The sequence below is a fragment of the Perca fluviatilis genome, chromosome 15 (genome assembly GCF_010015445.1).
Source record: "Perca fluviatilis chromosome 15, GENO_Pfluv_1.0, whole genome shotgun sequence".
NCBI lineage: Eukaryota > Metazoa > Chordata > Actinopteri > Perciformes > Percidae > Perca > Perca fluviatilis.
Genome location: NC_053126.1, coordinates 7,227,411 through 7,244,110, shown reverse-complemented (window position 1 = coordinate 7,244,110; position 16,700 = coordinate 7,227,411). Strand labels below are relative to the sequence as shown.

General features: G+C 40.5%; 1 protein-coding gene across 5 annotated transcripts in view; it reads left to right on the top strand.

Annotated features, from left to right (window-relative positions):
- The window catches only part of clec16a (C-type lectin domain containing 16A), a 56,444-nt gene that overhangs the window by 26,681 nt on the left and 13,063 nt on the right, over positions 1 to 16,700 (top strand). For 3 of the 5 annotated variants that reach the window (XM_039824615.1, XM_039824617.1, XM_039824614.1), the window contains 9 exons: positions 3,551 to 3,863; positions 5,326 to 5,437; positions 5,562 to 5,662; positions 6,451 to 6,570; positions 7,060 to 7,169; positions 9,026 to 9,070; positions 12,100 to 12,150; positions 12,302 to 12,430; positions 12,990 to 13,110. In XM_039824615.1, the coding sequence (XP_039680549.1) occupies positions 3,551 to 3,863; positions 5,326 to 5,437; positions 5,562 to 5,662; positions 6,451 to 6,570; positions 7,060 to 7,169; positions 9,026 to 9,070; positions 12,100 to 12,150; positions 12,302 to 12,430; positions 12,990 to 13,110 (1,102 nt within the window). The remainder of the gene's footprint in view (positions 1 to 3,550; positions 3,864 to 5,325; positions 5,438 to 5,561; positions 5,663 to 6,450; positions 6,571 to 7,059; positions 7,170 to 9,025; positions 9,071 to 12,099; positions 12,151 to 12,301; positions 12,431 to 12,989; positions 13,111 to 16,700) is intronic. The other 2 variants (XM_039824618.1, XM_039824616.1) reach the window with 1 other exon arrangement.

Sequence of the window (16,700 nt, the reverse complement as noted above, 5' to 3'; positions counted from 1 at the left end):
TTCAGTCGCCCTATAGTATTGATCGGTTTATTTAGATCCTGAATAGCTTATCTTACTGTTGTCCACAGGGGGAAAAACATAATAATAATAATAATGTAAAGGAATAAATCAATCTGGATAAAAGTGAATACAATATTACATGCATATACATATGTATACACAAAGAGAAATGCGTACATGCTCAATCATATTGGCAATTGAATTAAAACCAAGTACAATTACAATCAAACAAATCTACTTATCACAAGTTTGCATGATTTTTCATGACATCACAATATTCAGGCACATTTGTATGTTGCCTGAGCACATCCCACAACAGTTAATCGTGTTAGAAGTGCACTTTTCAGGTTAGCCTGAATAAGTACAGTAGTAAAATTGGTACTGATGATGGCTCATATCTCTCTCAGCACAGCCAAAGCAATCTCTCCAACAGGTCACACTTCTGCCCCCTTTCCACTAGTTTGGTATAGTGTGCTAAAGCCTCCCTGTGTTGAGCCATTTGATCAAATGCATTTCTGCTCTGGCATCACTGTTTGATCGACCCAATGAGTCAAAAATAGAGTGTAATAAAAAAAACATTTTTATAGAGAATTCACCGATTACAACTTTCTAGGCTGATTCCGATTACCACTTTACAGCAAACACAAATATTTATTTTCTATCTTTTCTTTAATAGAACATTTTACATTTTGCATAGAAAATTTTTTGAATAGATAATCGCTATAAAATAGAACTACACTATAACTCCCTCAAAGCACTGGCAGACACAAGTGGTTTTCTTGCTACAGATTTATTTGAAGCTTCTCCAAATCCACCGTGAAATCTCGTTGGCTGCATGCTGTACACAAGGGAATAGAGGTTTCCTTAGATCGCTGACATCCGCTATAACAACCTTAAAACTTTTATCGGAGCATTAAATTGTCCGTGCTTCGCTTGCTGTTAGCTTGCCGACTCTCTCACTCACGAGCGTCCCAAGAGGCCTTGCGCAGAGACTTCAAAATAAAAGCACTTTACTCTTACCAAATAAAATCACTAAATAATACTAAATGCAATTTATATAATTCTAAATTATGACATTGGTTGAAAACAAATTATGCATTATAATAATGTAATTGCAACAATTACATACAGTATATAAATTACTGTGTGGGAAATTCACACACATCTAAAGTGCAATGTTATGGAAGAACCATTTCCTTCTTTTCACATCCAGTATCCAACTAAAAACTAAACGCTGGGGGAAGATTACTACGTTTTTTAATGTTGGTTTTGAGCGGTATGCATCCCCACTAACCTGGAAAGCGTTTTAAACCATAACGTTTTTTTTTTTTAAATACAGCGTCTCCTGCAGCCGGGCGTCAGAGGCAGAGGGACAGTCACCGCAGCGTTCGCTATCGTTAGCTTCTTGTCTCATCTGGGGTCTGATAAACAGTAAATTCATCAAAGTCAGTGTGCCCAACGCTATTTTCCGATAAACTGTAGCTGTCTTATTTCACGGGACCCGCGGTTTCCATGTTCGAGTTTTTCAGCCTCACAGGGGAGAGAGGGAGCGGCTGAGATCAGTAGAGCAGACTGCTCTGCAGAGCCGTGCTTAATTACGACCTTAGAACATTTCATAAACAACCGATTGAGCGGCGGTGCGCTTATCCTGTGCGATGGTAATCATGCGGCCCCCCGAGTGCATTTGACCGGCATAAAATCTGCACACGTCAGACTGTCCTGCCGGTCGCCGGTGATGACCGATCACGTGAAAATCGGCCAATTCTGGTCACGTGTGTGTGTTGGGGGTTGTAATTATCATTATGATTCAGAGGGTGTTGACATCTCTGCTCAGCATCATTATCATTTACCAGCTGTTTCCTGTGTGCATATCTGGGTTTTGGAGTAAGTCTGAGGGCTATATGTGAGAAGTGGGTTACTTCTAGTTCCAGTACGGCCTCACCAACATGGCCTCAAAGCCAGCGATAAACTGTGTATGTTTGCATTTGTTGCATCAAGTGGTAATTTTCTCTGATAAAATATATCTGGGAGGAAGAGGTTTTTGTGTGTTAACAGACTTTGATCAACAAGATGGCGCAAGACGGATTTACTGTAAGGCTCTCTGTTTGTGTGCATGTGTGAGAAGATAAAGGCATATCAGTTATATATGGTTTGCATGTGTTTTTATGCGTGTTCATGTGTGTGCAGGGTTGCAGTATTGTTTCCTGGAAACAGGACAGTTAGTTTCTTTTAAGTATCCCGCCTCTGTGTGCGTTTACTCCAGATTATCATTACTTTACCTTTTCTCACTTGTTTTGAACTATTACCTGCATTTGTATATATGTATACAGCACATTTGGGAGGTATGGTATTGTGTTACCACTGTGTAACACTATGGATGTGAAAAACCGAGAAGCAAAGTCACAGAACGGCTTCTGCTATATTTTAACCAAAAACATCTTTGAAAGCACATAAATACTTTGACGATTTCATAGTAGAAAAAAGAAATTCAAGTAGCTACAAAACATTAGTTCTTGTGGTATACAGCTGGACTGGAGTATGTGACAAGTTAGCTGTTCACTGAATGTGAATGTGTAAAACACCGCCCATTTCTAGCACTTAAAGGTCCCATGACATGGTGCTCTTTGGATGCTTTTATATAGACCTTAGTGGTCCCCTAATACTGTATCTGAAGTCTCTTTTATATAGACCTTAGTGGTCCCCTAATACTGTATCTGAAGTCTCTTTTATATAGACCTTAGTGGTCCCCTAATACTGTATCTGAAGTCTCTTTTATATAGACCTTAGTGGTCCCCTAATACTGTATCTGAAGTCTCTTTTATATAGACCTTAGTGGTCCCCTAATACTGTATCTGAAGTCTCTTTCCCAAAATTCAGCCTTGGTGCAGAATTACAGCCACTAGAGCCAGTCCCACAATGAGCTTTACTTAGTATGTGCCATTTCTGTGTCTGTAGCTATTGAGGAGGAGAGAGGGGGGGCTAGGTGGAGGGTGGGGGTGTGGCCTTGACCAACTGCCACTTTGCTTGTTTGAAAGCCATGATGTCTCTCTCTCATGGGTGGGCCAAATTCTCTGGGCGGGCAAAGCAGAGAAAGGGGAGGTAACCTTGCTCCTTATGACCTCATAGGGAGAAGATTCCAGATCGGCCCATCTGAGCTTTCATTTTCTCAAAATCAGAGCAGGATACCCAGGTCTCGGTTTACACCTATCGCCATTTCTAGCCACTGGGGGACCGTAGGCAGGCTGGGGGAACGCATATTCATGTTAAAAAACCTTATAAAGTGAAATATTCATGCCATGGGACCTTTTAAGGTAATTGGTATGCACTGCTCCCGGGTTGTGACCCAGGTAATCTCTGAATTGTCACGACCAGGGATATACCCGTGTTGACTAGCTTGGTTTGAATTTCCAAAAGGAGGGTTGAACACTGATCAGACAACCTTGGCCCAAAACATGTCAGCGGTGTGAAAGGGTTATAATTGTCACTTCCAAGCATGTGCTGTCTTCCCAGCTCACCCCCTTGCCTCTGTGTCCCTTCTCTAATCCCTCAGGCCAGTGCAGGAGGTGTGCGCTGCTTCACCAAGCCCCTGGAGTCTCTGGAGCGCTCCCTGGAGCTGTCCCGCCACCGTGGCCGCAAGAGAACTCAGAAGAGGCCTAATTACAAGAACCTAGGCGAGGAGGAGGATGACGAAAGAGCTCGGGGAGGGGGAGGAGGCAGCGGAGGAGGAGTAGAGGAGGGCTGGGACGACGAAAGCAGAGGAGGAGAGAGGGAGGGAGGTCGAGAGAGGGAGAAAGGAAAAGGTACAGAGGGAGTAGGAGGAGGGAGTTCTAAGGGAAGCAGAGCGAGTGGGGAGACGGCGGAAGGTGAGTGTGTGTCTCCCAGGACACGGCAGTACAGGACTGTTTGTCAGTGTTTCTTTACTCCCATCAATAAGACACAGTCTCCCGTGATGCACCCTGGTTACCCAACGGCCACCACAGCAGCAGTCCTCGTCTCCAAACAAAAAAGAGAGAAACTAACTTTAAAAGACAAAATAACTAAAAACTTTTACTCTAAATGTGCTCTGCTTTTTTTGCTCTTCATTTTGGCCGCTTAATTCAATGTGCACATGACTGTTAATGTCATCTCCATGGAGTCACTGTTTATTGTCAAATTCAGATTAGCTTCCTTATCAGACGCAAGACAGTTATCAAGTTAAGAACATGCTTGATTCCTGAAAAAGGAAGTGTTAAAAACAACAAATGTCAAAGAATGAAAGAGTGTTAAAATGTAAGCTAAACTAAAATGCAGAAGTAGAAAGAAACTAAATATAACGAAAAAATTCCTTTCTGACAGTTTTGAGATGAGGTCACCTTCTTTCAGCTGCTTCCTTTTGTTTGGCCACGTGTCCAACAAACTGTCCATGGCAGCAGCTGACTGTCCATTTCCACGGTGACACATTCATCCTGTGCTCCTCACCTCTCCGCCTGTCTCTCACTCCTGCTCCGTGTGCATGTTTGTGTTTGTTGGTGTGTGTGTGTGTGTGTGTACGTAAAAATGTCACCATTTCACTCCTCTGAAAGGATTCCTTCTTACTCTTTATTACTGACTGAATAAACTCTTTTTGCAGAGAGTCTTTGTGCAGGGGTACAAAGACTCTTTTTGCAGAGAGTCTTTGTGCAGGGGTACACAGTCTTCATTGCTTCCGAAGGCGCAAAAGCACCTGACAGCATGGGTTTTAACACAAATCACAACGTGGGCTGCAGAGGAACAGATAGTTTCAATATGAAACATGTACCATTTGGGGTGGAAAAACAACACCCACCCTATTTAACTGATTGATAAGAAAAAAGTAAAATAAGACACTTTTTGACGCATAGATGGTACATTAGACATGCTGTATATCATTGATTATATTTTAATTTGATCCTTGCATTTTAATGCTATCAAATAAGATTTATGCATTGAAAATTAATATTGTGTTCCCTAATTAATCGTAAGCAGACGCGGTTGGCATGAACAAATTTCTTTTTTTTTTTTTCTTTTTTTTTTTTTAAACCAGTGAAGGATGAGAAGGAAGCACTTCAGACTTTACATTCATATTCACTGGTGACAATAGCTCATTTCTGTCTTCATATCTATGATGGGAGTTTTTGCTGAGCATGTGTGATGTGAATGTGAAAAGCATGTTATAAAATTTACATTTATGGATATTTATGCAAGTAAATACTTGTGTGTGTGTGTGTGTGTGTGTGTGTGTGTGTGTGTGTGTGTGTGTGTGTGTGTGTGTGTGTGTGTGTGTGTGTGTGTGTGTGTGTGTGTGTGTGTGCGCGTGCGTGCGCACAGAGATAGAGATGGTGGTGATGGACAAGTGTAAGGTGTCAGAGCTGACGGAGCAGAACATCACTGATGAAGAGAAGACCGCTGCAGCCACCCGCACACACACGCAGAGGAGCAGGTACATGTACACACATATCTGAGCACACCAAGCTGTTAAGATTGGTCTAAGACATGGAAAGAATGAATAAAAGGAAAGACAGACATGTTTATTAACTGATGATATCCTCTCTCTGTCTCTACAGACCATTCTTAGACATGGTGTACAGTGCTCTCGACTGCACCAATGATGACTACCATGCCCTATTTGTCCTCTGCCTGCTGTATGCTGTCTCACACAGCAAAGGTTGGCCTTTCTTTTCATTTAGTGGCTCACTGGTGAAATGAAGCTAGCTGGCGTCCATACTGGTGGCCAATTTACATGTAGGCTGTGCACAACTGCTTATATTTCTAAAAACCAGGACTTGACTGACTCAACAGAACTGAAAACATTTGGTTCAATTGTGGGGTGTTTTTGGGGCAGAGAACGGTTTCCTACTTTACATGTGAACAAATGTGTTTGAATATACACTCAGTTAGCTACAACTAATGCAATCTGATGCAACGTTCATGCGTATAAATCCTACCTTCATGAAGGTTGATAATGTTCCAATTTTGATAACCGTTTTAGAGAGGTGTCGATTTAACTGTATGATCCTTTTGGAGGATGTAGTTTGTGGTGCTGTTGAATTGTGTTATGTTATACTGACATTATTATTTTGTCTACCCCATTTATATCAAGGAGAGTAGGTCAAATAGGGTTAAAACCTCCCTGTATAATGCAATACAGAATAATGACAATACAGCACCTCTCTTAAACGGTGACATTCGTTTTTTTTGTGCAAGTCCTCATTTCCCCAAATCTCTAAAATGGAGGTGGTAAGTGTAAAGTTAGCCTGAGCCATAGAGTCACAGTGGCCACTCTTATGGGAAATATAAGGTTGATTGAAATGACGCCACACCTCAGATTATTTTTGAGTAGACACAAGACTGACGGCAAGATAGGGTATTATTATAATCTTTTAACAAATCTTTAGTTTGACGGTATTCATGTTTGATGCCACTGAGTCTGCGTGCATGTCCATTCGTCTGTAGGTATTAACCGAGATCTTCTGGAGCGTCTGCAGTTGCCAGTTCCTGACCAGGAGAAGAGCTCTTACAGCCTGGTGCTGGTAGAGAGACTGATCAGAGTTATGAGCCAGGCATCACAGCCAGGTAACGCGCGAACACACACACACACACACACACACACACACACACACACACACACACACACACACACACGAGATCATAAACATTAAGTTAATATCTTTAGTTATTAGATATTTATTTCATTTGCATGTTTTCAAACTGAACATATGAGCATGGACACATTCTTTTAAGTACAATATGTATTACAAGAATTTCTTCACAAGTGAATGTGAATGTAGTAGAAGATGTTAAACTTGTAGCTGAAAAACCATGAATGAACACATTTTGGTCTGTTAATTACATATCAGACATTAACGTTGAACACATTATTTCATGTAAACTTTGCTTTGTGGAGCCAAGATGGAACTAAAGAATTTTATCCTAAATACTGTATGTGTGTGTGTGTGTGTGTGTGTGTGTGTGTGTTGTGTGTGTGTGTGTGTGTGTGTGTGTGTGTGTGTGTGTGTGTGTGTGTGTGTGTGTGTGTGTGTGTGTGTGTGTGTGTGTGTGTAGATGGTAAAGTGCGTCTAGCTACCCTGGAGCTTAGCTGCCTTTTACTGAAGCAGTCTGTGCTTTCTGGAAACCACTGTATAATCAAAGATGTACATCTGGCCTGCCTGGAGGTACAGCACACACAAACATGTACACGCTACATCAGTACTCATGCATACAGTCCTGTCATAGATCACCCACACACCACACAGAATCAATACTCCCACAAACGGGCATAAAGAATGTCATTGATCAGCAGGTGAGAGGTGGAAAGTTGGATCTTGTGCCATCCATAGCAGTAAAACAACCCCTTTTACATTAAACATTACCACTTCCTCAGAACCTGTAGGTGCAGGGTTTCTCAATAAGTGCTACTTTGTGTTTATGACCTAAGATATTGTTCAGCAGGGAGAAGCCGGACCACCCGTTTCCTCTTTTACTGCACTCTTCTCAACCCTCACATCTTATCTCATTAACTGTCTTCTCCTCCTCATTCACTCTCCTGCTACCCGCCCTGACTTGGACAGCCCTCAATTAGTCTTCCTTGTCCTTCTGAGAATTGTTTTTATTTCCTCTTCTCTCAGTTCAGGGTAATCCTTCACACCCTCTCGTTCTTTGCATTCCTCTTTTCTTTTTTCACTGGAGTTACATGAAGTACTTTTTTTTTCATTTTTCATTTCATTTAAAAAAAAAGAAAAAAAAATCCCCATCTTATCTGACTGAATTTAAAAGAAACCTGACCATGGACATTTTACAATAATTTTTCCAAAGCCAGGTTTTACCCACTAATATTAGTCAGTTTAAAATCATTGGTGGTTTCTGCTTGAAGAATTCCCTACCTCTGATACAGTTTAACATTAATGAAGAACCCATTTCAATTAGGACAGCACTCCTGTGGCTGGAATGGTAATGTTAAGAGGTTTTCCAGCAATTATGGTCATTATTTTTAGTCAAAGTTCATTTTGCTTAATTTTTTTGTTGTAGCTTTTGGCTTCTCTCTTATGTGTGCTATTCAGTGAAGACACAATACCAAAGAACTGACCTTACTGTTATAATGTGAAGTCTGCCCTGACCCTGCTAATTCTCTTTCGCCCTGCTGTGGGGAAATCATGACCAGGACCAGTCATGTTACTAATGTCTGACAGGAAAGCAGGCCGGCATTTCTCAGATTTAGTTTATTCAGTGCTAAACAAACACGGCTTCACATTGTTGAAGGATTACAGTATCTAAACTACTTTCATTCTAGTAGTTACTACAGGAAGAACACTGGCTGCCCATAACTATCCTACCTCTAGCTCTCTGACACATCCTGGAATGGGGCAAACTAGGGATGGATTTATACCAGTAAAAGGAAATGGCCTTGAAAAAACCAGCGCAGGAGTGACATCATTATTTAATAGTTGCCCGTAAATCAGATCTGATTCCTATTAAGTATGCGATTCATTAGCAGTTATTTGAATATGACAGGTGTCACCCTTTCTAAGGACAGCCAGTACAGGGAAGGAGGGAGGGAGAGAAAGAAGGGGAGAGAGAGGGAGGGAGGGAGGGAGAAAGAGAAGGAGAGAGGGCGTACAGTATATATGAATGTTCTGTAAACTGCTTTGGCAACAACATGTTTTCTTTGTTTATGGCAAATCAAAATAGAGAGAGAGAGAGAGGGGAGAATAAGAGAACATATGTTTACAAATACACAGTTTTCAGTTTAAATAAATAATTATGTATTTTCTTTCTGTTAATGTCTGTTCATTTATTTGAAGTGTCACAGTTAGGGGAGGCTGTGTTAAGGCCAGCGCTTAAAAACATTAGCGTCTATCTATTCCTTTTTCATTTTTATAACCAACACTATTTCTGGCAATTCTATTCTTAAGTGTTCATTGTTTGAAAAGACACATTTAATGAAGATAAGGATGTTTAACTTATATCAGATGAATGATGGTTCAGACTGTGTATTTGCAATTATAGTGTATAAAAATGTTTGTGTTTGCAGGGTGGTAGAGAAGAAAGTCTGCATTTACTGCGGCGATTCTACAAGGTGAGTGTACACAGTAACACACACCGACACACACTCTTTAAGATAACCAGACATTTATCTACCCAATGCACACACACACGCACACACCAGTAACCTACATAAATACCTGCTTTTCTCCCATCTACCCACACATATACTGTATTTGACCACAAAGTATACGGAAGGACAAGTGAAGCAGCAACTGACAACTGGAAACTCTGTCAGAAGACAAGCAAATTACATTAATGCAAACACATTTTGCATTCTGCTGACTGCTGTAGCACAATAGGATTTAAGCTGACAGTGATACCATGAAAACGTTGCTGTTCTGGCTGCTAGGACAGAGACAGCTGCTGGGACGAGCAAACGGACTGGAAAAAAAATAGGTTAGGGAGAAAAACGGAGAAAAAGATTATAGAGCCAGACGGGTAAACGGACAATCTGGTGTTACAATCAGGTCTTCTTAAGACAACAAAAGCTGAAACACAATCTACCTGTTGAGTTTCTTTTGTCTGCATGTGTTTAAATGTATCCAATTATTATAACTGAAACCATTTCCCTGAAGGTGTAATAGGTAAAACTGAAAGTGTTTCACATTTATAGAATACAGCATCGTATTTCTACTATTCGGCACAATGTTTGCAGTGCAGTCGATGCTTTCTGTTTCTCTTTGAGTCTCTTTGGATATCAGTTTTGGAATTAGTCACAGAAGTTGAGTTTGGCTGACTTTTTTCACAATTCAACCACATGGATCATTATGGACAAAGGGAGGCAAAAAAAAGTTCTAATTCATCATTCAGGAGAACTTCAACGTGCTCACTCCAAACATAAGCATTGAAAAAAATGAGGCTTCCTGATGAAAGAATATGGTCATTACTTAGAAATAGTAGTTGCTCTCTTGTTAACTAGCTTTTTGTTCAAAACCGGTACTCTCAAGCAGGTTGAGATAAAAGTTTAAAATGATTTTCAAGACCTGCTTTAATTAATAATTCTGGTAACACTTTACTTGAAGTTATCTACATAAGAATGATATGACACTGTCATGAACACATGACCCTGTCATAAACGCGTGACCCTCTCATGACACATGAACTCTAACTCTAACTCTAACTCTAACTCTCTAACCCTAAACCTCAGTTGTCATGACAAAAACCGAATGACACTTAGGGCCCTATTTTAACGATCTGAAACGCAAGTATGAAACGTAAAACGCAAGTAGCTTTGTGGGCGGATCTCGGCCGCTGTTGCTATGATACCGGCGGGATAAATGACTCTTGCGCCCGACGCAAATCTTAAATGGGTTGGTCTGAAGTAGCTAGGTGTGGTTTGGGCGTAACGTGAAAATAACCAATCAGAGCGTCATCTCACATTCCCTTTAAGAGCAGGCGCACTTGTTCCATGACAGCGGATTTGCATGGCGCACGCCAGCGGGAGCAGCAAAGTGCGGCAAAGTAACAAATGCCCGTCTTGTCCGGGTGGCGATGTTGCTGCGGCCTCTCGGGCGCATCTCCTCAAGTCTGGAGAGGATTGCTGCAGCCATGGAGCGCGGGCCTCCAAACGCACCACCTGCACCTGTTGTGCCCCTTCCTCCTCCCCCCCACTCCATCTCCGTCCACCCGCTCCACCAGGAGCGCATCGCGCATTACTCCTGGACCAGATTCCGCCGGCGTCCAATCCCACCGTAGTTCAACATCACGTCTCCTTAATTCCTCTAATATTTCCTCATCTGCTGCGTCCGTTTAGATGAGAGAAGTGTATGCGCGTTGTGCACACGCTACATTACGGCCAAGCATGCGTCTAAAATAGCATCTGAATAACGCGCTACTGACTTTACACTAGCGCCACTGACTTTAGACCAGGTTTTTCCTGGTCAGTGGCGGAATTGTTTTCTGAAACTGCAAAATAGCACCAGGTAACGTTTGCGCCGGAACACGCCTCCTCTTTTGGCTGAACCGCCCCCTGCAGCGCAAATTCATTCCCTAATTTACCGACGTGCATCTGTGGAGGGAAAAGTCCGCTGTGCGTCGGGTGCAAAATAGGAATGATACATGCGTCGGTGTACAAAGGCAATTGCGCTGAGTGCAAGATAGGGCCCTTAGTGACAGAAGCGTTATGACTTGTTTATGACACGTTCATGACAGTGTCATGTCACTCTTATGTAGATACCTTCAAGTAAAGTGTAACCATATTTCCTCTCAAACATCAAGTGGAAACAACTTTGAATGATGAATCTCATAAAATTAAATGTTTATTTGACTTACGTATATTTGGATTAAATAATAAAATGATTAATCCAACATGAAAAAGGATGAAATTGGGTTTGACATGTATGATTGCAGTGAGAAATATGCTGTCTTCACTTAGAGACTATTTTTTCAGAAGACTGTCATTCGGTTTTAATATTGGGAAAAATTTAACATATCTTAAGTGCTTCATATTGTAAATAATGTTTATCTTTACTCATTGAATTATTTATTTTTTTATATCAAACCATATGATTACGTTTCCATTTAGCACGGCATTCACCAATTCAAGAACACTTTTATAATTAAAGTACTGTCCGTTAAGTAGCCTCACGCAAACAATGAAAATGTTCTTGATAGATTGAAGTAGTGGATAATGAAAAAAATATTAAAATGTAAGATGTTATTTTAAAAATGAAGTATCTGGTTGCTGCTTTATTTACTTTTTGGTTTTATTTTAACTTGGTCAACAACACAAGTGGAATATTTTCTCCTAGACGTATCAGTGTGGTTAGAGGAACACAATAAACCTAGCACTTTCCTGTACGCATAGACGCTACACTGTGCATGTCCAAACAACTTGTCTTATCTGTTAAGCATTTCCTGTTAAGGTTCAAAACATCAACATTTTATTGATGCAACGTCATTCAAGAATTCATTTGGCATTTTTACAGTTGAGTTTCACTTTATGTGGAAACGAGGTGAAACTCTGAGCCTGAAAGCTTATCCAAGTTCACTACAGATGTTTTGTCCACACATGCTCTGCCTTATCTTTAACTGGCATCCAAATTGATCATGTCGTCACAGGGCGAGGAGATCTTTCTGGACATGTTTGAAGATGAATACAGGAGCATGACGGTTAGTTGGCCATCATTTAATATCACTTTTTTTTTTTGTCCTTGAAAAATGTAATATGAATTACCTGAGCTTCCAAATATATTCTTGGTGTTGCTAATATTTGTGCAGGTGCTGTATGTCTTGGGCTTATTTGTACTTGTGTATGTTGCAGATGAAACCCCTGAATGTGGAGTATCTAATGATGGATGCCTCCGTGCTGCTGCCACCCACCGGCACCCCTCTGACTGGCATCGACTTTGTCAAGAGACTGCCCTGTGGAGACGTGGAGAAGACACGCAGGGTACGTCCACACACTCAACTTGAGCTCAGTTCACAGTGCATAACGCTTACATCTGAAATCAATAATTCAAAAAACAACAGGTTGTTACATTCCTGGGAAGTTAATACGTAGCAGTGGTGTGACAATTTCATTCTTTTCTTTCTGTGTAACCTTTTCTGATTTTAATGTTTTCTATGTTCATTCTTTCTGTTGTATGAAATGTGTTTCTGATGTTAAGCACTTTGGATACCTGCTGGTTTTTGTAAAGTGCTATATAAATACATTTTGATTGATTGATTGATTGATTGATTGAAGTCGTAGTTGAAATATGAATTATGAGGCCTAAGGCCACATGTAGCAGACTTATTTTTATATTTTTTTTAATACCTGTTTAACTACACTGCAACACAGCAGGTATACCTCATCACATCCTTTTGTTTTTTTTTGTTCTGCCATGCTGCAAACAAATGACAGCAGAATGACGGCACTCCAAAGCACAGATGAAAGATGGATTAGCCTGATTCTGACATTATAAAAACATTGCATGATGTTGTGTTTTTTGTTTGGGACCTCTGCACAGGCAATCCGTGTGTTCTTCATGCTGAGGTCCTTATCGCTTCAGCTTCAGGGAGAACCTGAGACGCAGCTGCCTCTGACCAGACCTGAAGACCTTATCAAGACTGATGACGTCTTAGACCTCAGTAAGACACACACAGAAAAACATATAATACGTGTTTTATAATCATACAACATGAGCATACTGTATAATGCTACAGGACAGCTGAGGTGCTTATTTATTTATTATTTTTACACTTTTGGGAAATTGAGTCAAACTTCAGGGTGGGGCACAATAAAAGACTGAATTAAGTATAATTAGTGCAATAAAAGTATAACCTAAGAATGTCAAGAAAAGAAAATTACAGACACTTGCCTCTTTAACTACATGAGCATGAGAAAACATAACTCTAACCACACCTACAGTTTACAATTCAGTAATTCTCGCTCCCGCTCTCTGTCTAACACACTCACTCACTCTGCAAAAGACAGCATTAGATCTACAGCACAGACGTGTGAGTGCAGTGTTAACAATATCAAGACACATGCATATGCGAACATTCACAACCACAACGACAGAGACGATGTACAGGTGCACAGCTTCCCACACACTGAGATAACCCGAACACTCTTCTCTTACTGTACACAGGTGTGTAGATGATGTTAAGGAAACTTGCAAGTGGTTAGCTCTCTGACTTGCAGGATATCACAAGCACTGCACAGTAATGTGAACAGGAGTTAAGACTGTGTCACACACTTAGTTCACAAAGTTTGCAAATCAACAAACAAACGATACAAATGTAAATATATGACTTTCTGATCATCACAACCCCACAGCACTCCACTTCCCGGTATCTAAAGAAAGGCTCCAACTCACCTACCTACCCTAGAGTGACTTGTTGCTGATGTGTGTGTTGAAATGTAATTAGAATCAGTGTTTCTCTCACATAGGCTGTACTAGGGTGGCTCGCCCCAGTATATTAAAGGATAAGCCTGGTTTCATTTTTATCTCCATATGCCTCTATGCCAAAGACCCAAACGCACAAATAAAAAACAAACCATTTACCATATATATAAATTGGACTACGGGAAGAAAGCGTTCAATTCCAGGAGGGCAACCCCAGAAGCGTGTGCCAAAGTCTAAAATCTAGTGCTGTCAGTTAAACGCGTTATTAACGGTGTTAACGCAAACCCATTTTAACGGCGTACATTTTTTTGATCGCAAGATTAACGTTCTTTTTGGCCTAGCAAACTTTGTAGTTTTTTTCACATGCTGTTGCAACAACTAGTAACGTTAGAAAAACTACAACACCACACCGGTTCTAGCTGGACGCCTCACACACTTGTTTGGGCTTGCGAGCCGTCCACAGAGTAGCAGGCTAACGTTACGTTTTGAGTGAATGGCGAGCGCGAGACGCCTAAATGGATGCCAATAATATTCTGAATGGAAAGTTAACTTTTAAAAAGTTGCCAAATGGTTCCATTGACAAGACCAAAGTGATCTGTGTGTTTTGTCGTTGTGAACTGAGCTATCATCACAGCACGTCCAGTCTGAAATACCACTTGATGGTCAAGCACACAGCTGATGCAAATTCTCCGCCCCCTCCTCAAAGCCAGGCGACAAAAGCACAAAGCAAGCCGATCCACTTTTCCATGTTAAGAGCATTAAAATGAGAAAAAATAATGGGACAAAAAGAAATCAAGGGTAATTTAGAATAGGTTAAAAATGTGCAATTAAAGGAGGTTAAAGGAGACCTATTGTTGCTTTTCCATATTTTTTGTTGTATCCGTCAGGCAAGTTACTAAAATGTTTACATTGCATACAGTGCCACATGTAGCTACATGCTAATGCCAGGGAAAGCTGAAATCTTTCTCAGAACATCTCCGAAAGAAAGTAAGGTTAACCACAAATTCCCCATTATGTCATACAGTATCTATATTAGGTGTATCTTAAGGCATTCTGTTTTCCACTATCTCTTTTATTTTCCTCTTTCACACCTTCTTTGTGACATCTCTTCTTCTGTCTTTGACTTTCTGTAATGATCAGTAGCACGACTGTGACGATGAAAATTACACACTATTTGTGAAAGATATTACTTGCACCACTGTACAAGTAACATGTTCTGTTTTTGCCTTTCTTTTTACCTACATCATATATATATATATATTAAATCCTATTTGTGATTTCAAATGTTTAAAATTGTGGTAGGTATACTCTTAACATCACTTCTTAGAGCTATATATGAAGAGAAGAGTTCATTGTAAATTCCACTGGGTTGTTTACTTAGCAGTGATGACTGTATCATCTGTGGCAAATCTAGGTAGCTGTGGCCTTTTTAAGAGTTATCATACCTGTGATGACTGAGCTTCAGTTTCGGTACATTTTGGAAACACATTTGTAGAACGATTAAACATTTAAACCTGACAAAAGTGGCCTGACACAGCAGTGTGCCTTTAGATACTGACATGATTTCGATAGATGTGTCATGGTTGTTTTATTTGTTTCTGCACCAGAATATTATATACTGTTTTCAATTTTGTCGTCAGAGTGCAGGAAACTACCATAATTGTCTGTTATCAGTAGCTGACCTAGTTTTAATTCTTGAAAGACTTTCCACTTTTGTGATGATATGATGTCTGTGGCAGAAGCTCTACTTTCATGAGTCCTGTTTTATCTTCCCAAACCCTCTAATTCTAATATTTCTTAATTTCCCTCTTTTGGGAGGGGGAGGGGGGTATCTAAAAAAAAAAAAAAATCACTTAACTAATGGATGGAAACATACCTATTGAAACCAAATGTCTCCCTGCAGGTTTACTTTCAGATATAATTCAGTGGTTGAAACTGTGACTGTTTTCATAATTCCACATGTTGAAAGAGTCTGTGGCAGATATAGATGACGTGGCTTCCAGTAATTTTTTGTCACTTGAAAAGATACTGTTAAACAATCTTTTATTTAGTAATTATGAGTATCTGTCTTGCATTTAACTCTATTCATGTATAGTTAGAAAAAAATCCCATAATGGGTTTACCCTTCTGTTAATTCTGTTTTTTTTTTTTTTGTATGCCTCCGTGCAGCGATAGCCGTGGCCAGAGGCCTTATGTTTTCGTGTTGTCCATCTGTGGTTCATGACCGAAAGAACTAGATCCTGGTCAGTTTTAAGTGTTCTCATTGGTACTTATGAGATATTCTAGCATCTTGATAAGCACTGAGCCAGAGTGAATGAGTCAAATTAAACAACGTGATGCTTCATCCACACGCTCTTGTCACAGTGTAGGAAAGTACATTGCTCACATAGCCTCGTTTTCTGTAACCATTGAAGCATGGCGGAATCAGAAGGCTAGCTATTTAAAGGTGCTCTAAGCGATGTTGGATGACGTTACTTCTTGTTGACGTTCAAAGTATTTTCAAACAAAACGAAGAATAGCTCGCTCCTCCCTCCTCATCCCGTTCCCTCCCTTCTGTTCTTCACCGCACTAACCGCCCCCCCACCCCCCCCAAATCCTTCTTGTCCGTTATTGGCTGAACACTGAAACACGGTTTGTTATGTTTTTGTGGTTTGACCACTTTGTTTTTGTTGGCGTGTGTGGACCCTAGGCTGTCTACAGAGACCGTGTTTTGTTTTTTTTACAGTGTGTTCAGGGGACCGGCAGCTCACAGATAGTGAGGAGATGTTTGCTGTATGTGACAAAAAATGTTGTAGCCTAAAAAAACGCGTGACATCGCTTAGAGTACCT